The sequence below is a fragment of the Plecotus auritus genome (assembly GCF_963455305.1).
Source record: "Plecotus auritus genome assembly, chromosome: 7".
Taxonomy (NCBI): Eukaryota; Metazoa; Chordata; class Mammalia; order Chiroptera; family Vespertilionidae; genus Plecotus; species Plecotus auritus.
The window spans coordinates 79,639,771-79,662,486 of record NC_137774.1 but is presented as its reverse complement, the minus strand read 5'-3'; the positions used below and the strand labels follow the sequence as shown (position 1 = coordinate 79,662,486).

Genomic DNA, 22,716 nt, shown 5'->3' with positions numbered 1-22,716 from the left:
GTCAAGCACTTTACCTGCATGATTCAGTCTTCACTGCCACTCTTTGCAGTAGGAACTGTTAGCACAGTGTTATTATCTCAGGTGAGGAAACAGAGGCTCTGAGGAGATTGCTTATTGACTCAAGGTGACTCTGGTAGGCAGAATAATAGCTCCTCAAAGATGTCCACATTCTAATCATCAGAACCTGTGAATATGTTATGTTATATGGCAAGGGGGAATTTGAGGTTGCACATGGAATTGGGTTGCTAGTCATCTGATATTGAGAAAAGGAACTTAACCTGGAGTATCCAATATAATCAGAAGGATGCTTAAAAGTGGAATCAAGAACTAAAGCATAGTATCAAAGTGGTACACTGTGGGAAGGACTTGTCTGGCCATTATTGGCTTTGAAGATGTATGGGAGCCACAAGCCAAGAAATGCAGGTAAACTCTAGAAGCTGGAAAAGACAGGGAGATGGATTCTCCTTAAAGGAACTTGCCCAGCTAACACCTTGATTTTATTTCAGTGAGGCCCTTCTGATCTCTAGAACTATAAGATAAATTTATGGTGTTCTACGCTACTAAATGTGTGGTAATTTCTTATAGCAGAAATAGCAAATTAATATTGTCAGATACCATAAAGGAGGAGCTGAGATGAGCTCAGGACCAAGTTACTCCATTTACTGCTGTACTCCTGGGATGAGGCAGGTGGTACAATATGCTGATTTTTACCTCCTGGCCTTGCCCATGATACTGCTTTAAGTATAGTGCCTTTTTCTAATGTCTCCTGTCTCATTTTTAAATGTAACTGAAGGCCTATGGGATTGATAAATATTGTCTAGCTAGGATGATGTCTGGCACATTGTGGACATGATAGGAAGATTTCCATACTACTGGTCCCCTTCTTGGAACTTCTGCACTGGTTGGCTATGTCTCCTACTTGGCAGTTAGCATTGTTTTCTTATTTTCCATTGGATTTCAGTGGTATCTTCCTAACAACAAGTTCCAATAGGCAGTAACAAATCATTTTAGTGAAAGTATCCTGTGTGACCAGGACCCACTCAGTCACCCCTTCTCTGGTTCCCATCTGTAAGATAAAGGAGCCTTGCCCTAGTTGCCTCTGAAGGACACTTCAACTTGAAAAATGCATTGGCTCTTGGCTTGTTTTTGTAGGCCTGCGAGCTAAGAATTGTTTTTATATTTGTAAAGGGTTGTTTGGGGGTGAACATGTGACTCCATGCTGGACGATAAAGAACAGCCTAAAAGGGAGTGTAGGAGGCATTTCTAAGCAGATATGTTTCTTTTATGATCCTTCAACAAGGCTATTGAAAGGAATTTAATTGAAATACATATAAGGGAAGTATTCTAATTGATCATTTTAATACTGTGCTTTGGTTAAATGGGACCAGCTGGTGTGAGAGTAGTTTACTGTCATATTAGTATATGTGCCAGTGCATATTTAGCTCTATAATTTATGTTCCCCTAAAACAGTGGTCGGCAAACTGCTTGCGGCTTGCTGCTCTGTTGACTAAGTTTGCCGACCACTGCCCTAAGATAATGTAGTTGGAACTGATTTCTCTTCTCTTCCTCCTTAACTCACAAGAAAAAAAGAATCACAACTAAGGACTTACATGTTTACTTAGGGTTTAGCAGTATTTTGGCAAGCACCAAAATATGCATATTGTATTTATGGTGCCCAAATGCCAGGGTTTTTTTTTTTTTTTTCCAGATAATTGCTTTGTGCTTTATATTAAGAATTTTGAAAATATACACATCCCAAAGCTGCATTTCTAGGGGAAATTGCAAGTAATCGGATAGTTCATATATTAAAAACAAACATTTCTGTAATCTATTACATTTCTTTCAAGGCTTTTTAATTTTGGTAATGTATTTATCATTGGAAATGCGTGAGTCATTATCAAGTGAGAAATTGAGTCACTATGTAAGTGCTAAGTAACATTGGAGAGGTTGTTGTTACCTGTTTTATATAATCCTATATTTTCTTTTTTCTTCCTTGTCCAAAACCTTGGAAAGAAGAGTGGGAAAGCAGAAGTTAATAAAATGGCAGAGTATAGAGTAAAATGAGGACTCTTTCCAGGATGAAAGGTACCACATTACAGGTTTGCCTTTTGGAATGTCACTACTTCCCAGAGTAAAGAAGTGAGAGAAATTCCCCAGGAAGTATATGACTTCCTAGCCATACTGATTAAAAGCCATGTGATGTAATCCAGTGGTATTTAGCTTTGAAGTATGTCATGATTTATTTGTTAGTAGTTACCTTCATGAGGATTTTTCCTGACCTGATAATTCCGTTTCATTTCAGTGATCCTAGGGGTGGGCAAACTTTTTGACTCGAGGGCCACAATGGGTTCTTAAACTGGACCGGAGGGCCGGAACAAAAGCATGGATGGAGTGTTTGTGTGAACTAATATAAATTCAAAGTAAACATCATTACATAAAAGGGTACGGTCTTTTTTTTATTTTATTTCAATAGTTTTATTCATTTCAAACATTTTAACAAGAAGAATGTAAACACTAATTATTATAATTTGAAACTTCAAAAAATGGAGGAATCATAGCACAATAACATACCTTATATTGAAGATGGCAAAGGCAAAATATAATTGCCTAACAAAGGAAAGGTACAAAAGCCTTTCAAATTAAACTTAAATATAATAAAATAATTTAAAACTAAAACGAAGAGAAAAGAACAAAATGTGTAAACAGTAAATTAAACATTTTCTTTAGTGCAACTTCCAAATTATGCCCGGGACGTAGATGTAGATGGCACTGTAGACTGGGTTGAAAGGTTTTTGGTCTTTAAAACATCAACTTCAGTGGGAACAGTGTTGTTGGTCTCCTTTTTAGCTAATGCTCTGATACTGTGCTCTCCAGGGGCGTGTCTCCCTACATCAGCACGATAACGTGTCTACACATTCCCAGGGTGATGTCGGGGGACGCGTCCGCGGGCATTACAAGGAGCCTCTGGAAGATTGAGAGGTTGTTCCTTCTACTGAATGGGCGGATATAAATCCGCCCCTCAGAAGAAGGAGCTGCGGCCGTGTTTCCCGACGTTGCCATGTTAACACTGCTGCTGGTGAAGGAGCGGAGGGGAGAGCAAGAGAACCCTCCGCTCTTTCGGCTCCGCGGGCCTGATAGAACAGCCGAATGGGCCGGATGCGGCCCGTGGGCCGTAGTTTGCCCACGGCTGTCCTAGAGAGACTGGCTCACACAAAAGTCTTCTAGAGAGCAGATGGCCAGTTCTGATGTGAAAATTTCCACATTGTTCACTCAGACATTCTGTTTATTCTTTCAGTGTCCTTAGGTACCTTACTTTGTGGGTACAGCAAGTACTGCTTACTTTAGGCCTCTGAGAGAGAATTTATTTCAGAAGCTCAGCACTTTTTTCCTAGAGCCACCAGGTCTGGAGGCCCCCCCCCTTTTTTTTTTCTATCTGAAGGAGAGAGGGGATTGGAGGGGTTTTCTTCCCTCAAATTTGAGAAATATTGTTTTATGTATCCTTCTTAGATAATTGCCCATTATACAGACTTACTGGTTACTGGATTTATTATCTCAGCCTAATTTTCTTCCTGAGTTAAATGAATCTTGCTTTTTCATCATTATTACCCTGGCATTGTTCAAATATAGCATGAACCATGTAGATATTTTAAATTTTTCTGGTGGCTGAATTAAAATTTAAGGAAAAATAAGTAAAACTAATTTAATGATATAGTTTATTTAACCCAGTGTGTCCCAATTATTTCAACATGTATTAATATGAAAACTATTGAGTTACTTTATTTTTTTTTTAATATATTTTATTGATTTTTTTACAGAGAGGAAGGGAGAGGGATAGAGAGCTAGAAACATCAATGAGAGAGAAACATCGATCAGCTGCCTCTTGCACACTCCCTACTGGGGATGTGCCCGCAACCAAGGTACATGCCCTTGACCGGAATTGAACCTGGGACCCTTGAGTCCGCAAGCCGACGCTCTATCCACTGAGTCAAACCGGTTTTGGCTATTGAGTTACTTTATATTCTTTTTTTGACCAAGTCTTTTATACTTTTACACTTAACAACACATATCAATTCAGATGCTAATTTTTTATCGGAAATACTTGATCTGTATTTAGGTTTCATAAAATTTACAGTTGAAGAAGTCATTTGCATACCCAAGTTGTAAACATACATAAAAGTTTCCAATGACTGTGTTGAGTATCACTTTAAAATTAAAATAATTAAAAGCAGCCCTGGCCAGTGTGGCTCGTTGGTTGGAGCATCTTCGCGTACACTGAAAGGTTTCAGGTTTGATTCCTGGTTAGGGCACATACTTGGGTTGTGGGTTCAGTTCCTGGTCGGGGTGTGTACAGGAGGCAACTGGTTGTTGATGTTTCTCTCCCTCTCTCTCTGCCTTCCCCTCTCAAACCAATAAACATATCCTTGGTATTAAAAAAAAAATCAAATAAAGCTAAAAATTTAGTTTCCAGGTTGCTCATATTTCAAGTGCTCACTAGCCACATTTAGCTAGTGGCTACCAATACAGGATGGTGCATCTGTGGCACAGGCCTTATTATCCAAGTGTCCAGGGAAAAGCAATCTATACGAATAAAAGGGTAATATGCTAATTAGACTGGACATCCTTCCAGACAAAGCCACGGTGGCGGGGGCCGAGGCAGAGGTGGTTAGGGGTGATCAGGCTGGCAGGGGAAAGCAGTTGGGGGAGACATCAGGCCAGCAAGGGAGGGCAGTTGGGGGCGATCAGGCTGGCAGGGGAGATCAGTTAGGGGCAAGATCAGGCTGGCAGAGGAGGGCAGTTAGGAGCGATCAGGCAGGCAAGCAGAGAGGTTAGGGGCAATCAGGCAGGCAGGCAGAGGCAGTTAGGGGTGATCAGGCAGGCCAGGTGAGTGGTTAGGAGCCAGCGGTCCCAGATTGCAAGTGGGATGTCCAGCTGCCGGTTATCCCCAAGGGGTCCCCTATTGGAGAGGGTGCAGGCTGAGCTGAGGGAACCCCTCTGTGCACGAGTTTCGTGCACTGGGCCACTAGTTGTTTCATAAGATACTTGAGCCTACTGCAGGTATTTTCTTGTGTTGTTAGCATTTCAGAGTGTGCTCCTGGTAGTCTGTTACTTGGTGAGTATCAGTTGTGTAGCTTTGCCTCTGGCAGGACCTTTCATTGTTAATTTTAAAGCACAGTTAAAAACATATTCTCTTTCCTAACAGAAGAAACGAATTTTATTCTTCCTGGAATGTTTGAAAATTTTAATAACTTGTCTCACTGAGGTAGTTCTTGCCTCAGAATGTTTGTGCTTTACTCTAATACTAAACTGAAGTTTTAATACTAAAAAATTGAATTAAGAAAATTGGATTTAAGGCAAGTGGTTTTAAGCAGACTATAGTAGTCTGATATTCTACACTAATAAAAGAGAAACATGCAAATTGACTGTAACTCCGCTACATCCACAAGCCACATCCACCAGCCAATCAGGAGTGAGTATGCAAATTAACCCAACCAAGATGGCTGCGGCCATGGAGCAAGCAGGAGTTTCCCCGCCCGCCCTGGCCAGCCCTTGCCTCCGCTCAAGGCTACAAAGTTTCAATTATAGAAGTTAAATAAATCCCAACAAAAATGGTGGCGGCCACAGAGCGAGCAGGAAGCTTGGGTTTCCCTGGTGATGAAGGAAGCCAAGCTTCCTGGCCTGCCCTGACCTCGGCTCAAGGCTACAAAGTTTCAATTATTGAAGATAAATAAATCCCAGATACCAGGGCCTCCGCTTGGGTCGCCGGGAGGTGTGGCCGGCCTGCAAACCACCACAGGCCCCTCACCAAGGCCACCCCACGCCCCAAGGGAACCCCCACCCCGATCTGGGACACACTTCAGGGCAAACCAGCTAGACCCCACCCGTGCACCAGGCCTCTATCCTATCTAATAAAAGAGTAATATGCAAATTGACCATCACTCCAACACACAAGATGGCTGCCCCTATGTGGTCAAAGATGGTTGCCCCCATGTGGACACAAGATGGCCGCCACAAGATGGCCAGCAGGGGAGGGCAGTAGGGAAGGGCCAGGCCTGCAAGGGAGGGCAGTTGGGGGTGATCAGGCCAGCAGGGAGGGCAGTTGGGAGGGACCAGGCCTGCAAGGGAAGGCAGTTGGGGGTGATCAAGTCTGCAGGGAAGGGCAGTTGGGGGGGACCGGGCCAGCAGGGGACGGCAGTTGGGAGGGACCAGGCCTGCAAGGAAGGCAGTTGGGGGTGATCAAGCCTGCAGGGTAGGGCAGTTAGGGGTGACGAGGCCGGCAGAGGAGGGCAGTTGGGGGGGACCAGGCCTGCAGGGGAGGGCAGTTAGGGGCAATCAGGCTGGCAGGGGAGTAGTTAGTCATCAATCAAGCTGGCAGGGGAGTGGTTAAGGGCAATCAGGAAGGCAGGCAGGTGAGCAGTTGGGAGCCAGCAGTCCTGGATTGTGAGAGGGATCCCAGATTGGAGAGGGTGCAGGCTGGGCTGAGGGACACCCCCCCCCTCCCCGTGCATGAATTTCGTGCACCAGGCCTCTAGTAATATATAGAAAGCCAAAAACAAAAAACCTTGATGCAAACCAGAAAGATCACAAGTGAGCCAGGTGAATTTGAGTGGAAAACAGATGGAATTTCAACTCAAGGTAAATGGTGACAGTGGAATATGGAAGGCACAAAAAGGTCAATGGAATCTCTGCCTAGGGGAGTGTGGAAAGAGGGAAGGAGCATTCTGTTAGTGGCAGAGAAGAACCCCAACCTCATAAAAGATAGCAAAGGGTAAACTTGCATAAGCGCCAAAGTAAAGATTTAATGGATAAAGCAAGGCCATTTGTTACTCAAAGCACACAATGAATTAGCATGAGTAGTGTTGGTTCTCTTGCCTGTATCCACACCGGGTATCCCTGGGATGTGATGCAGTAGGCCTACATGGTGGCTAGGTGGGAAGTGGACATGGGCCCAAGGGCTCAGCACCTTTCTCAGCAAGCAGCAGGCAAGCCAGTCTTCATGCTGAAGTCACCTTGACCTACTTAGTTGCCTGTATGACCAGGTGTAGATACTGCTCAGTACTTAATACTTTTACCCAGATGTTTTTTTAAGATCCCATTATATCTTGCAGTGGTCTTTCTGACACCTTTCACTGGATGTTTAATAGAGACTTTAAACTGGCCAGTTACCTGGCTAACTGAGTTTATTGAGATTTTAATTTTATTACTAGAGGCCTGGTGCACAAAATTCATGCTCTGGGGGGGAGTCCCTCAGCCCAGCCTGCACCCTCTCCAATCTGGGACCCCCTGGGGGATGTCCGACTGTCGGTTCAGGCCCGATCCGGGATAGGGCCTAAACCAGCAGTTGGACATCCCTCTCACAATCCGGGATTGCTGGCTCTCAACCGCTCACCTGCCTGCTAGCCTGATCACGCCCTAACCACTCCCCTACCAGCCTGATTGACGCCTAACTGCTCCCCTGCTGGCCCGGTCGCCCCCAACTGCCCTCCCCTGCTGGCCCAGTAACCCCCAACTGCCCTCCTCTGCCAGCCTGGTTGCCCCTAACTGCCTTCCCCTACAGGCCTGGTCGCCCCCAACTGCCCTCCCCTGCTGGCCTGGTCGCCGCCCCCAACTGCTTTCCCCTGCCAGCCCGGTCACCCCTAACTACCCTCCCCTGACGTCCTGATTGCCCCCAACTGCCCTCCCCTGCCGGCCATCTTGTGGCGGCCATCTTTGACCACATGGAGGCAGCCATCTTGTGCAAAGGTGTGAGGGTCAGTTTGCATATTACCTCTTTATTACAATATTTGACTACTTGAATAGAGTTACACCGCTGCTGGACATTTTTTTGTGAAAGGATGGGAAAGAATTTTTCTGAATCTATTTTTTAAAAAATTGTTTTAATGCACACCCAAGGATATATTTATTGATTTGAGAGAGAGAGAGAAACATCAATGGGGAAGAGAAACATTTGTTGCCTCCTGTACGCCCCCTGAGTGGGGATCAAACCCGAACCCTTTTTCGGTGTATCAACTGATGCTCTAACCAACCAAGCCACTCAGCCAGACCTGAATTTATTTTTAATCAATAAATTTAGAGTCCTCAACTGAAATATTGAAGCTTCATTACTTTCGGGCAAAATTATTCAATTTTATAAATAACAAAAGACCCCTATTGTAAAAAGCCATGAGCTCTGCTTAACAGAGAATGTTCTGGATATGGAGATGAGAAGTGTTATTTTCTTGCATCATTCTTACATTATGAACTTCCTCTGCTAATTCAGTTACTCCTTGTACACATGAAATGGCAAATTTAAGCTGCTTTTCCAGCAAGATTTCCACGATATGCAGAGACTTAAATAGATGTGTGATTTTTATAAATTTCTCAATGTGGAAAAAAAGAAGTTTTGAAATTATAGTATGCTTGGGCATGATAAAATCTGTCCCGTTCTGTGCAGGCAAGCTCTCTATTTTTATTAATTAAACAGATTATTGAATGGCCTCTTTCAGCTTTTGGGTCGAGCTGTCACTTCTTATTCCTCTGATCCAATAAATCATGTTGGTGACTTTGGCAACTATCAAGTGAATTTCTTTACTGGCTGCTTTTTCCCTTCTTTTCTCTTTTTAGCTATGGCTGTCCACCAAGATTCAATCTCTTCCTGGAGAGTGGTGTCCATTGGTTCTGCCAATTCATGTCCTATCTGAAGTCTTGCTTTTTCTTCTGACAGCTTTGGGATCTGAACTTTTATGACATACTTTTTTTTTTTTTAATTTAAATTTTGAACTAATTTTATACTTGCAGAATAGTTGCCTAAATAGAGAGTTCCCTAATTCTCTACCTTCACCTAGCCTCCCCCAATGTTAACATGTTATATAACTATTTGTGAAAACCAAGAAATTAACATTGGTACAGTATTATTAACTAAACTGCAGACCTTATTTGAATTTTGCCAGTGTTTTCATTAATGTCTGTTTTCTGTTCCCAAATTCAGTCTGGATTCCCACATCACATTTACTTACTTTTTCTCCCTAGTCTTCTCCAACCTGTGACAATTCCTCATTCTTTCCTTATCTTTGATGACCTTGATACTTTTGCAAAATAGTGGTGATTGTTTATTTTATTGTTCAGATTGTTTCAGCTTTGGCCTTTAGGAGCATCTTGGGTTAGTTCCTATGTCCTTTGAATAAGTCCCTATCCTTTCATATATCTATAGTTGTGTGTGTTAAAAGCCATAAGTTTATACTGATTTCCTCTGGTTCCAGTATGACAACACAGGGTTCATGTTAGGGGTCCCTTCTTAATATATAACTTCTTTCTCTCTGCCCTGAGAGTCCTAGCTCTGTCTTTAGTTTTACAGTATCCATTTAAGATACTGTTTCTAGTTTCTCAGTTTTTTATCCCCAAGCCTTCACCCATTCATTGTAGTGTGGTACATTTGTGATAAAGTTAGGTGTAATTTCTAGTGTTTGTATTCCACATTAGGTTTCCCCACATATGGGTTGGTTTAATGATTTGTTTAGTTTTTGAGCATGTGAAGGGTGTGGAACAAGAGTCTGATATAAAAAAGGTCTACTCAAGGAGGGTCAAGCCACCTCATCCTTGTTCTCCAGTTTCCATTCTTCCTTCTTTGCCCCCTATCATATCAGCAACCAATCTCTGTAGTTTCTGGTTTATTCTTCCGGTATTTCTTTGGGTTTGTGCTATTTTAAACTCATCAGGTTTGTATTAAAGATTGTCCAGCATGGCATTAGGGACATAGTCATTTCTACTTCATCCTTGACAGCCACTCCTCTGAAAGAAAAGACACCACTCCTGGGAGGTAGACACCACTGCTTGTGCGGAAACCTCTCGTGTGTTTAGTACCTTAATACTTTATATTTTAGCTACTTAGGTATGATTTGGTAACTTTAAAATGTAACCAGTATTGTATTGCTAGTAAAGCAGAAAGTGGATAGGAAAAAATATATCTTTTCCTACACCATCTTATCCATCGTTTAAATATTTAAGTCCATTTCTAATCACACAAGTCTTACATATACTCCTTGGGGAAAGAAAGAAAGCTTCACACATAAGAATAAAGTCCTTTTTGCTCTTCATCTCATATTCCTTGAGATACTTTTATACATTTCTGAACATGTGTGCCAGTAGGAAAAAAAGTATTGTTTTATAAATGTGAGGGTTTTTTTGTTTGTTTTGGTTTGTTTTTTTTTGTTTTTTTTTTTTACAGAAAAGGTAAACTATCTTTCCTCAGCTTTTTCTCACATATGCCTTTAAATCTATTCATGTTTTATAGGTAGCCCTGCCCCATTGTTTTCAACATCTGCAGAGTGTTTCTTGGTGTCTTTCCTCACCTGACTCTTAGTGCACATATGGGATACTAAGAAGTGGAATTGCGGGGCTGTAGGCTGTGTCCATGTTTCATTGTGATCAGTACAGCGTGTGTCATTGCTTTCCCTCGTGGTTGCCATTTTACCTTTCCTATCAGCATTCTATCAGAGTACTCATTTCTTTATTGATCACCAATACTTGATATTTCCTATCTCAAGTTCTGGACAATCTGAGGATAAAATTGGTATTTTGTTTTAATTTGCTTTCCTTTGAAATAGTGAGGTTGAATGTATTTTCATGTAATTATTAGCCTTTAACATTTTCTTTTCTGTGATTTGCTCATTTTTAACTGTTTTTTTCTTATTAATTTGTACGAATTCTTTGTATGTGCTAGATTCATTCACTTATTGATCTCTTATAATATGCCCAAACACTGTTGTAGGTTCTGGGGTAACAGCAATAAACCAGGTTTCTAATTTCACAGAACTTACGAAGAAGTTAGATTTTAAAACATCTAAGTAAGCCAATAAAATTATATAGATGTTAGTAAGTGCTATTAAAAATAGGGTAATGGTAGAGAGAGTGCCTGAGTAGGGAAGGAGCCCCAGTTTTCCCTTACAGACTTTATCCTCTGATTATTTGCCCTGAGGTGGGATGGTCAGAGAAGGCTTCTCAAAGAAGGTGCAGTCGGAACTGAAACCTAAATGATAAGAAGGGGCTAGCCATGGAAGTGTCCAGACAGAGAGAGAACAGCATATACCTGGGCTCTAAGGTGGGGCTGGTGAGTGAGGGGTAGCATAAAATGAAGTCAGATCAGCACAGATGGACAGAAACAGTGAAGGTGATTGTCAGAGTGTTACTCAGGAGTAGGCGAGAGGTCTGTGTCAGGAGGAGGTTTCTTAGCTCCTCTTCCATTCCTGTCAGGCTAGGGTGACCAAAAAAGGCTTTGCTCCGGGGAATTTGTGTGTCTAGACTTGATCATTGGGTTTTGTGGTGGTTTTAAGGCATAGGCCTTTTCTTTAATAAAGGAAAATTTTCTGTTTCAGATTACCTAGGAACAGTACGATTTGGGGTTATCACAAATAAACATCTTGCGAAACTGGTATCCTTAGTACACTCTGGAAGTGTGTATTTACATAGACATTTCAACACATCACTTGTAAGTATTTTGAAATCACGTTTATATTAGTGCAGTGGTTCTTAACCTTATTTAGGTCACAGACTTCTTTGAGAATTGGATAAAATCTGTGGACACTCTCCCTAGGAAAGTGCACATGATTTTATATGCAAATTGAGAGTTCTTATAATCCCACTCTAGGGCCCATGCCCCTGGTTAAGAACCCATGCATTAGAGGGCTCTTGAATTTAAAATCTAGAAATTCTTTGTTTATATTCTTAGGTTTTGGGACAGCCTTGTTAATTTTTCTTCTTGGATGAAATTATAGAACTATTCTGTTGGGAAATTGTTACTCTGTGCCCATGTTCTCAGAGGTTAAGCTTCCATTGGGCTATGTTCTTTGTTTCATTGGTTCCATTTATCTAGAGTAGCAATATGGCATGCTTTTCTCCTTAGCTGATATAATGGATTTTGAAGTTCTTGTCAAGTCACAGTGAGAAGTTGATGACTTCTCACCTCCATTGTCGTCTTTGTTTCCTGATTTCATTTACTTTTGGTGGACCAACCTCAACTCAGCTATTTCTGAACTTTTGACCTGTATCCTGCTAATCCTGTGCTTCTGCTCTATTTATTGTTGCTTCCTTGGTCCCAATATTGAGAGTTTATTTCTCTTAAGTATTTTCTATTTCTAACTTCATTGACAGTGTCAGTGACTTAAAGGTCGAATGAAGACCAATAGTATCTCTGTACCCACCTTGGCTCAGCATACAAGTCTTGTGCCTTGTAGGTACAATTAGGCAGCACTCTCCAGGGGACACCTCCTTGGTTGCCAGTCATCCCAGCTTCTGCATATTTCTAGTAGCCCACATGTTGTGCTTTCCTTCTTTCAGTTTATATCCCAAAAAATCAAATGTATTTTTGTGTTTTCTAAATAGAAATGTTTATTACGATGTTTATGTTATTTTAAACTCTTATCGTCCCACTTTGAGAAATCACTGCTGTGATTCTCTCTCCGCCACACACCCACTCTCATTGCGCCCCTGTCTAAGCTTCTTTTAACTCCAACTGCTTTTGCTGTCTATCATTTTTCTTCATCTGTCTTTCATAACATGCTATATAACCAACATATATCATATTTATAATAAAGAGTACTGAAGAAGAAATTAAAATAGATGGAGAAAAGAAGATAGGACTATGAGAATGACACTGAAAAACATATTGGGTTTCCTGTATCAATTCCATAAATTAAAGTTGGTTGGTTGATTTACCAGCAGAATTCCTTTTATCAAATGAAATATTATCACGATACTAGTATTTTAAAAAATTAATGCAGTGGACATCTTTTTTTTAAAATATATTTTATTGATTTTTTTACAGAGAGGAAGGGGAAGGGATAGAGAGTTAGAAACATCGATGAGAGAGAAACATTGGTCAGCTGCCTCCTGCACACCCCCTACTGGGGATGTGCCCGCAACCAAGGTACATGCCCTTGACCGGAATTGAACCTGGGACCTTTCAGTCTGCAGACCGACGCTCTATCCACTGAGCCAAACCAGTTAGGGCGCAGTGGACATCTTTGTTATGAATCTATTTAAGTCTGTTGTTTTGGGGGTGGCAGGGTATAAAATATCTCATTGTGTGTAACCCTCCAAAGCACTTTGGTGTAAGTTTTGTTTCAAACTTACTGATATATATTAATTGGAATTTCAAAAATAATTATATATTGACACACTTTGGTTTTTGTAGAAAAACAAAGCAAAAAATCTAAGTATCTCTTTCCTTCATTCTGTACACATAAAGTGTGATTCGTGTGGCCTTTTACAAGTTCTAGGTCATTTATGGATTCATTCAAATATTTGTTGAATTTCAGCTCTGTGTCAGGTTCTTCTTAGCCACTTGGGCTGTAGATGAGCAAAACAGATACAGATTGTGCCCTAATGGAAGGTTCATTCCTGCCCTTATGAGCCAGCCTTTGAGGGGCAAGGTGAAAATCTAAATGATCCATGACTGCATAATTTCTGTTTCCTTAGATATTCTCTGATCCTTTTATAAAATAACCCAATAACACTAATAGCTCCCCTTTATAAGGTGGTAGAGGTCCCTGTTGCCAGCAGCTGGCAGGGAGAATTATTTATTGATCGATGAATCTGTCTAATGGGAAAAAGATAAATCACATGATATGAAAGTCACCTCTTGCAACTGCTCTTGCTTTTTCCAACCACTTTTGAGGAAATGCTCTGTCTGGAGAAGTAAAGCCAGGTTTTAGCTGCACGGGCAGGGGCAGGTCATGTCACAGCTCTAGGCCTCATTTTCCTCACCTGTGAAGTGGTAGGGTTGATTGGGCCTCTTGAGGACAGTGCTGCTGTGCTTTGATCCTGCCCTGCCTTTTATCCCATGTTTGTCCTTCACAGGTCTTTCCCAGGGAGGTCATCAACTACACAGCTGAGAACATCTGCAAGTGGGCCTTAGAAAACCAAGAGACACTCCTTCGATGGCTGCGGCCACATGGTGGAAAGAGTCTCCTGCTGAATAATGAACTGAAGAAAGGACCAGCCCTTTTTTTATTTATTCCTTTTAATCCCTTAGCTGAAAGTCATCCTTTAATAGATGAGGTAAGAGTTCTAATGTTAAAAGGTATCTCATAAGGAGTAGGAAAACCTCCATCACTTGGACTTCTCTTATTCTATGTTCAGAATAATTTCCACGAGTAGCTGAATGATTGCTAGGAGTGGCAGTTGTGTTCCAACGGTTACTCCTTTCTCCTGTAAAGGGGCAGGAGAGCCATGCCTAGGAGAGGATCCACGAAAGCCTCTCTGGCCACATTTACTGACAGCTGCTCAGGTCTGGGTGAGTCGGAGGGGACAGGGAAACCAAACCAGGCCTCCCGAGAGAAGGCCCCTCTTCCTTTGATGACTAATGTCAGGGAATGGGATGGACAGCAACACAGGCAGGATTTAGTATGGCCTAGGACAGCGGTTTGCCGCTCTGTTGACTAATGAGTTTGCCGACCACTGTCATATACTACCCTTTACCTCTTTGCTCACAATATGCTCAATTGCCTAATCCTCACAGCTTCCAACTACACAGTAACATTTAGTCTAGTCCAGTAGTCGGCAAACTCAGTCAACAGAGTGGCAAACCGTGGCTCACGAGCCGCGGTTTGCCGACCATTGGCCTAGGAGATGCTATTGTCATGGGGGCCAGACAGACTGCCGGCCTTCGCCATCTCAGCTCAAGAGCCAAGAGCAATAGTGCTGACATTGGGATCCCTTATGTTTCTAAACCTTTCCTCTTACACGCAGATAGCCAGAGTCTGACCCTCCCTCCTGCCTTTCTGCTTCATCTGATGTACTCACTCTGTCTGGGTGTGAGTTTATTTCATACGTGGATCATTTGGAGCCACTTAGAGAGCAATAACAATCAGCAAAGAGCACCTGGGATTGCTAAATTGGATTTACTGGGGTTTTTTGTTTGTTTTTTTCTTCCCTCAAGGATCCCTTAATTTGGCCAAAATCAATTTCAGACAGCCAGTTTACCACTGGCCAGGTTAACCAGACACTGCCTGTCCCCAGCCTGTCCGTGTGAGCCTAATGGTCTGCCTAGAGGGAATGGAAGGCAAGGTTCTTGCCCAGCCAGACCCTTCACTTTGTTCAAGTTATTATCCCTGCAAGGGGACATTCTGAATGTTCGCTGCTATCCTGGTTTAGAGGAAGAAAGGAGAAATGAAGTAGCATTGTTTCTGCTTTGATTAAGGAGGACTTGAAGTAATAGACTTAATTTCTTTAGAAAATCTTCAGCGTACATTTTATGAACTGATACACTCTTCCAAGTTATTAGGCCTTTATTGCATCTAATATTAAGAGCTTTAAAACTCTTTGTAGAAAAGGAGGGGTTTTTAAGCAAGATGTGCGTTTTTACCTTAACTTTTAAACTTTCCTTCTGGAGAATTTTATTTTGTTTAGTTTGGGCATGCCAGGGTCCTGGGTGGGTGGTATTTTGTGACTGGAGCCTACTTCTGTGTTTAGGAGGTTGTGGTTGGATTTAGACACCGGGTGCAAGGACTCTTGCCTTCCAGCCCTTTGTTCCTGGCTGAATGTCTCTCCCCATCTCCCCTGACTCCTTTATCTATGGCTAGGCCTTCTGTTTATTACACTTTCGCCTATGGCTCCTTTCCACAGGGTTCATAGCGTCCCTGCAAGGTGAGTGGATTCCATTAACCTGTGTGGTTAAAGTTGCTGAAAACCAAGTGGCATCTTAGCAGTATTGGGAATTACTTAGCAAGTAAAGCGTTCTGTGCAGTGTAGTTCCCGTTTTATTTCAGGTCAGTTTAGGAGATGTTTACTGAGCACCATGTCAGGGATCCACAGGGGAGAAAGTTGGGAAAGACACAGGCTTGGTCTCATGGCCTCAGGGACTTGTCCAATAGGGGAGCAAGAGCCTGCTTATAATTCAAGGCAGAGGAAGGTCTGGGTCAGGAGGAGTTGAAGGATAGAGGGCTGTGTCCCAGGAAGCTGGGGACTGGGCAACAGAGAGGTTGGGAGAGGCTGTGGGAGGGGCAAGTATTTGAGACAGACCTTCATTGGTGTCCAGGGTCTTAATGGATTGAGAGAAATTTATGGGAAGGAACAGCTTGAACAAAGGCACAGGGGTGGGGAAGTTGCAGCAGGTTTAGGTTTTAGGAAATAGTACCAGTTGCCTGGCCTTCATAAATGGCTGATTGGAGAAGACCCCAAAAAAACCTTTGGAAGAGAGGCCCTTAGGTCCTTCTTGGAGGACTTTAGCATTCATCATAGCTATCAAAGTCTTACTGACCGTGTAAAAATGTCAGCAGAGCTGTATGTTACTATTATTAAAGTTTTCCTGATAGCAGTGTTCCATAAAAGAGAAGATCCTGAACTTGGATGGCGGTGGTGGGATGGCAAGGGGGTAATGCCAGGGAAATAGTGACACACTGACCAGAAGTCATTTGCAGGAAGGGTGGGAGGAATGAACACACTTCACAGGGTGAGTTCTAAACTCATCAGCTCCTCAAACACAAAATAGTTTAAGCCTTAATCCTTATTTTTCCATTACCACCTTTAGGCCTAATTTTGGGCAGACAGCTGAGGAAGCTTACATTGTGAGAAGAATGAGGTAATCGTGGAATGAGGGTAGTAGAGTTGGCGGCTTGCCAAGCAAGGAAGTTTGGAGCAGCTGTAGCGGGCATTGTGATGGGGGTCAGTAAGACAGCCATGTGATGGCCACACTGTGAGGCCCAGTGCAGGACCAGGCAGCTGCTCCCACACAAGTACCCACTCTCCCCACAGGAGAGCACAGCCTGTACTGCATACAGCATCAGGCCATGACCCCTAGGGTCACTAGAGTCTAGAGAAGTCATAAGACATCTCAGTGTGCTTATCAAAAGAGATGCTTCCACAGCCAGCGAGTCTCTGTGACTTGTTTTCAGCTCTCACAGCCCTGCTTTGAAGCATTCACAGTCTGTGAGTTTGGTAAGCAAAGGTGGTTATCTTGTTCAGATTTACCAATTTCTCTGATTAAAGAAATGGAATGAAGCAGTTACAGTACAAACAAACTTATTTGCCAAATTTCCTTATTAGTTCACATGAAATGAAATATGGCATCAAGTGATTTACATACGGGATGTAACTTGAGCTGCAGTTTTCAAAACTGCCTGTAATATAAAAGGAATATAGGCCTGGCTGGTGATGCTCAGTGGTTAGAGTGTCACCCCCCCCCCCCCCCCCCCGATACTGAAGGGTCTCGAATTCGATTCCCAGTCAAGGGCACGTACCTGAGTTGCAGGTTCGATCCTTGGCCTGGGTCTGGGCATGAGTGGGAGTCGATCCAATCGATGCCTCTTTCTCCCTCCTTCCTTCCCTCCCTCCCTCCCTTCCTCCTACTCTCTCTAAAAATCAATGGGAAAAAAATCCTAGGGCCAGGAATATTTAAAAAAGGAATATAAAAGTAAAAACTAGCTCACTTTATAGGAGAAAAATAAAAATTCCTCATTCTTCAAGAGCATTACTCTATACAAAATATTTTCTTCAATTAAAAATATCCTTGATATGGCTGCTATGTGAGAGAGAAGAATGAAAGATGAGGAAAAAAAAGACTTTTTAAGGAATTTTGCTATACTTAATATACTCCTACTTGGACCTTTTGTAAAAGACTGTAGTAAATACTTGAGTTGTGGGAGGGGCATGGGTAGGAGTGGTAATGTAATAATGTGTCTTTGAATATTAAGAAGTACCAAGATGGGGCCAGAGGGCAACTGGGCTCTTTATGGATTGTAGAGGCCTGACCTTATTAGTATAATATGCTGTCAGAGCCTTATCCAAAAAGGGCTGAGAGGCTTATGTTGTTATGGGGAAGAAACAAAACACTGGTTATCATCTAAAATAACCTTTTTTTTTTTTGTGCCCAAGAACTATTCAAACTATTTTTCTGTACAAATGCATATGTCTTGGATTAACTCTCTATAAATATCATATGTTATAAAATTTGGAGGTTTTTTGAAATTGGAAAAGCACTCATTAAATGGCCTTCACACATACACACACACATTTAATGAAAAATAATCCTGAGTGGCTTAATCTTTTAACTGACTTTGGCAAGATTTGATCCAAGTTAGCATATGATTCTATTTTAGAGAGTAAATACATTTGGAATATGACTTGCTCGTCTTTCTTTTGAAACTGGGGTGAGTGGTGGGTGGTGAAAGTTACTCAGTTTGGAAATGGAAGAGTCTTGGAACGAAATATAAATCTAAATGGCTAATACTGATCTGAGGGCAAACAGTTAATCTTACTAGGAAATGGGAGCATGCATGTACCACTTGTTCACCAGGTATTTATTGAGCATTTGTTTTGTGCCTGGCTCTGTACTAGGCTCTGCAGATAGCAGGATAAATCAAATGTGGTTTGTGCCCATGAGGATTCATAGCTTGGGAAGAGGGACATCTCAGCAGACACTTATGAGATACTTTGGAAAAGGCTCTGGAACCCTGAAGAGGCAGAACCCAACTCTTCCTGGGGTGGGGATGGGAATAGCTTTCCTGAAGCAGCCACCCTGGTGCTGGGTCTTAGGGGCGGTATTGAAGTTTGTCAGATGGAGTAGGTCCCAATCAGGCCTCTAAAGGCATGGCATTGTGAGTGGGCCTGGCATGGTCTAAAGAGGGTGGGGTGACACTGGAAAGGCATATGCAGGCCAGATTATGTTAGATTTTTTGCTACAGGTAATAAGGAGCCATTGAATGCCATTTGCCAGAGGAGTCTCATGCTTAAGGCAGTATTTTTAAAAAATAAGTGGTGCCCTAGCCAGTTTGGCTCAGTGGATAGAGCATCAGCCTGCGGACTAAAGGGTCCTGGGTTCGACTCTGGTCAAGGGCATGGACCTCGGTTGCAGGCTTGATCCCTGGCCCTGGTCAGGGTGCTTGTGGGAGGCAACTAATCGATGTGTCTCTCTTACATTGATGTTTCTCTCTCTCTCTGTATCTCCCCCTCCCTTCTACTCTCTCTCAAAATCAATGGAAAAAATTCTCGGGTGTGAGGATTAACAAAACAAAACAAAAAAAGTGTTCACAGTGTGGAAGGCTCAGTTAAGGTAGAAGCCAGAAAATGGATGTCTGTGACAGCTTGAGGGCCTGAATTGAGGCAGTGGCTATGGGAATGCAAATGAGGGACCTGCTTTCCCAAGCTGAAGTCAGAACTGGCTGGATTTGAGGCCTGCGGTGAAGCAGAGGAGAGAAAGTGAGGATTAACTGATTTTTCCAGTTTGATGATGCCCTTTCCCTGAAGAGGGTGGGTACAGGAGGAGAAAGAGGTTATGGGGGAAGGTAAGATGAATGGGTATGTTTTGAAACACGTTGAATTTGCAGCCTGTGAGGCATGAATTTATTTGGAAATATATATGGCGTGAAATGCTTTGATTCACTCGTTAGTTATTTGGGAAGTTTTTTACTATTAGTTTCGAAGAAAGACGTGTGGAGGAGTTTTGCAGATGTAAAGGAAAATGTACTCAACTGGGAATTGAGATTTAAATTCCTTTTCTGTTTTTTCATCAACAACCTAGATGTATATCGTGGCGTGAGCCACTTTACCCCTCCATGCTTTGTTCTTGTCATATGATAGGCCAAAACATCTACCCTAAGACCCCTTTTGTCTCTAAACAGTTGGTTCACTATTGGTTAGTACAGTGGTCGGCAAACTGTGGCTCGTGAGCCGTGGTTTGCCGCTCTGTTGACTAATGAGTTTGCCGACCACTGGGATAGGGGCGTAATCACAAGGAACAACAACAGCCTGTAATTATTGGAATCGAGATTCTAGGTCAGTGGTCGGCAAACTCATTAGTCAACAGAGCGGCAAACCGCGGCGAGCCGCAGTTTGCTGACCACTGGGTTAGTAGAATGACATGTTCTGAAAAATAATCCTAGCCTCCTTAATAGATTTTGGAGTGACAGCTTTTGATTTGACACAGTGCTTCCAGCCAGGGTTCCTACTTGTGAATCAGATTAGGATGATTTCTAGGCCTCTGTCATCCCATGCCTCATGCGTCCCACCCTGTGTTGCAGATCACCGAGGTGGCCTTGGAGTACAACAACTGTCACGGGGACCAGGTGGTGGAGCGGCTCCTTCAGCACTTGCGGCGAATGGATGCCCCGGTGGTCAAGTCTCTGGCATCTGAGCCCCCAATTCAGCTGCTGGACCCGCCGCTGATAACGGCGTCCCCCTGCTGCAACACTGTGGTGCTGCCCCAGTGGCACTTGATCTCCAGGACCCACAATGTCTGTGAACTCTGTGTCAACCAGACAGCTGTAGGCATTAGGCTGAGCTCGGTTAGTGTGCCACAGTGCAGCTTTCTTGAGATGGCAGCAGCTCTGGATTCTTTCTACCTCAAGGAGCAGGCCTTTTATCATGTGTCGGACAGCATGGAGTGTAGCAATTTTCTGAGTTCCTACAGCCCTTTCAGCTACTACACTGCATGTTGCAGGACTATGAACAGGGGTGTGGCAGGCTTCATTGATTCTGAACCAGATGTCTTCAAATCCCCAAACATTGCATTTTCTTCGCTCGAGAAGGAATGTGAGGTTGATACCCCAAGCTCCGTTCCTCACATTGAGGAGAACAGGCATGTCTTTCCTGAAGTGGACATGAATAGCACAAACTTCACAGGCCTGAGCTGCAGAACCAATAAGACCCTGAATCTCTACCTGTTGGATTCAAATTTGTTTTGGTTATATGCAGAAAGGCTAGGTGCTCCTAGCACCGCTCAGGTGAAAGAATTTGCTGCAATTGTTGATGTGAAAGAAGAATCTCACTATATCTTGGATCCAAAACAAGCTCTTATGAAGTTCACCCTAGGTACTGTAGGCACTTTCCTTCCCCAAGCACAATAAGTTTGCATAACTTGATATAGGTAACTTTTATCTGGGGATCTCATTACGTTTGGTCATGGGGGTGATGTCAACTCTTTAGCTCATTTGAAATATTTAGGCTACACTTGGTCATAATTTATAAGAAGCTAAGTTTGTCTATTAAATGGAACAGAAACTTTCTAACTCAAAATTTTTAGTAAGTTTGTCATTTAGCCCTTGGGGGTAAGAGTCCAACATTCCAGATTGGCATACCTGTCACATTTCTAAGGTAGGGAGAGCTGCAGTGGTAGAAGCCTGGCCATTGTGATGGAGAGCCCTTTTGGTGTGAATGCCCCATGGGCTGATGAGTGTGAGTCCTAATAGCAGCTTCATTCTCAAGGAACTTAAACAGAAAGCAGTGAACAATAGAACCGCCTGTCCTCCCTGTTTGTCTCAAAGATTTAAATGTATAAGTGTCAAGGCCTAATTTCTGCTGTTCTTTTATAAGGGTTGGGAAATGCTGCTGTGACCTTGGGTGCCTAGATTAGTAATAACAAGTGTTAGGTTTCAAACCACCTTTTGGGGGTAAGACCCATTCATTATAGAAGAGCTTGCCCTTGGGACTGCTAGGGGCTTGACAGCTGCAGTATCTAACCCACACTGCCCTGTTCCCAGGACCATGCTGACATCCTTGGTATACACACAAGAAAGTGAGAATTCAAAAGCCATGTTAGTTCAGCCTCATTGGAAACACCAGGGAAAGTCAGTGTTTGCCAAATGGAGACAGGAGGAATTTGGTAGGGAAAGAAGCCTTTTGTTTTCAAGTTTTAGGGAGTATTATAAAAATAAAGTTAGAGCCCTAAGTAATAGTCCTTTCAGCTGTCCTTTTTAGAGTCTAGGTCAGGGGTGGGCAAACTTTTTGACTCGAGAGCCACAATGGGTTCTTAAACTGGACCGGAGGGCCGGAACAAAAGCATGGATGGAGTGTTTGTGTGAACTAATATAAATTCAAAGTAAAGGAGCGGAGGGGAGAGCAAGAGAACCCTCTGCTCTTTCGGCTCCGCGGGCCAGATAGAACAGCCGAACGGGCCGGATTCGGCCCACGCGCCTTTAGTTTGCCCACGGCTGGTCTAGGTGAAGCTTGTTTCTTCCATTAGACACATTTGAAAAGGCTTATATCAATATGATTTTGTTCTATATCAAGTTATATATTACTAGAGGCCCAGTGCATGACATTTGTGCACTGGGGTGGGGGTGGGGGGCGGGTGTCCCTCAGCCCGGCCTGCACTCTCTCGCAGTCTGGGACCTCTCATTCCTTACCATCCACCTGCAGGGGAGGTGGGAGAGGCTCCCATCACCGCTGCTGCGCTCAGCCTATGAGCCCGGCTTCTGGCTAAGCGGTGCTTCCCCTGTGGGAGGGCATGACCACCAGGGGGCAGCTCCTGCATTGAGCGTCTGCCTCCTGGTGGTCAGTGCATGTCATAGTGACCGGTCGTTCAGCTGTTTGGTCTATTTGTATATTAGTGTTTTATTATATAGGATAGACAGGAAGGCACCTGAGTGTTTAAAGGACTCTGTGACTGTCACTTTGTGTATTCTTATTAATTTTTCAAATTGCTTCCAATTCATGTTTTTTTAAGTTACAATTTGGTGTACTGAGTTTTCTTGAAATAAGCTTGTATTTTTTTAAGTAAGTGTTTATTGAATTTTTCTGAATTTTGTTCAGTTATACCCAAGTACTCAATGAGCTCATAATGTGGTCACTTTGAATTTAAGTGTAATCTGAAAGAAGCCTTCTTAAGATTCCTTTTCATCTTCTGTATCTATTCTGGAACATTGAGCTCAGTTGTTCTTTGTCCTGTAGTTGGTGACAAAAATAAGGGTCCTTGTAAAAACAAACAAACCACATATACTGGGAGTCATGGTCAGTTAGGAGAGTTGACCC

The 22,716-nt window shown here is 42.9% G+C and overlaps 1 protein-coding gene across 6 annotated transcripts in view; it reads left to right on the top strand.

Annotated features, from left to right (window-relative positions):
- The window catches only part of TXNDC11 (thioredoxin domain containing 11), a 78,030-nt gene that overhangs the window by 40,460 nt on the left and 14,854 nt on the right, over positions 1 to 22,716 (top strand). For 3 of the 6 annotated variants that reach the window (XM_080682673.1, XM_080682674.1, XM_080682678.1), the window contains 3 exons: positions 11,349 to 11,461; positions 13,831 to 14,031; positions 19,989 to 20,778. In XM_080682673.1, the coding sequence (XP_080538799.1) occupies positions 11,349 to 11,461; positions 13,831 to 14,031; positions 19,989 to 20,778 (1,104 nt within the window). Of the gene's footprint in view, positions 1 to 2,016; positions 2,086 to 11,348; positions 11,462 to 13,830; positions 14,032 to 19,988; positions 20,779 to 22,716 lie in introns of those variants that run through there. The other 3 variants (XM_080682676.1, XM_080682677.1, XM_080682675.1) reach the window with 2 other exon arrangements.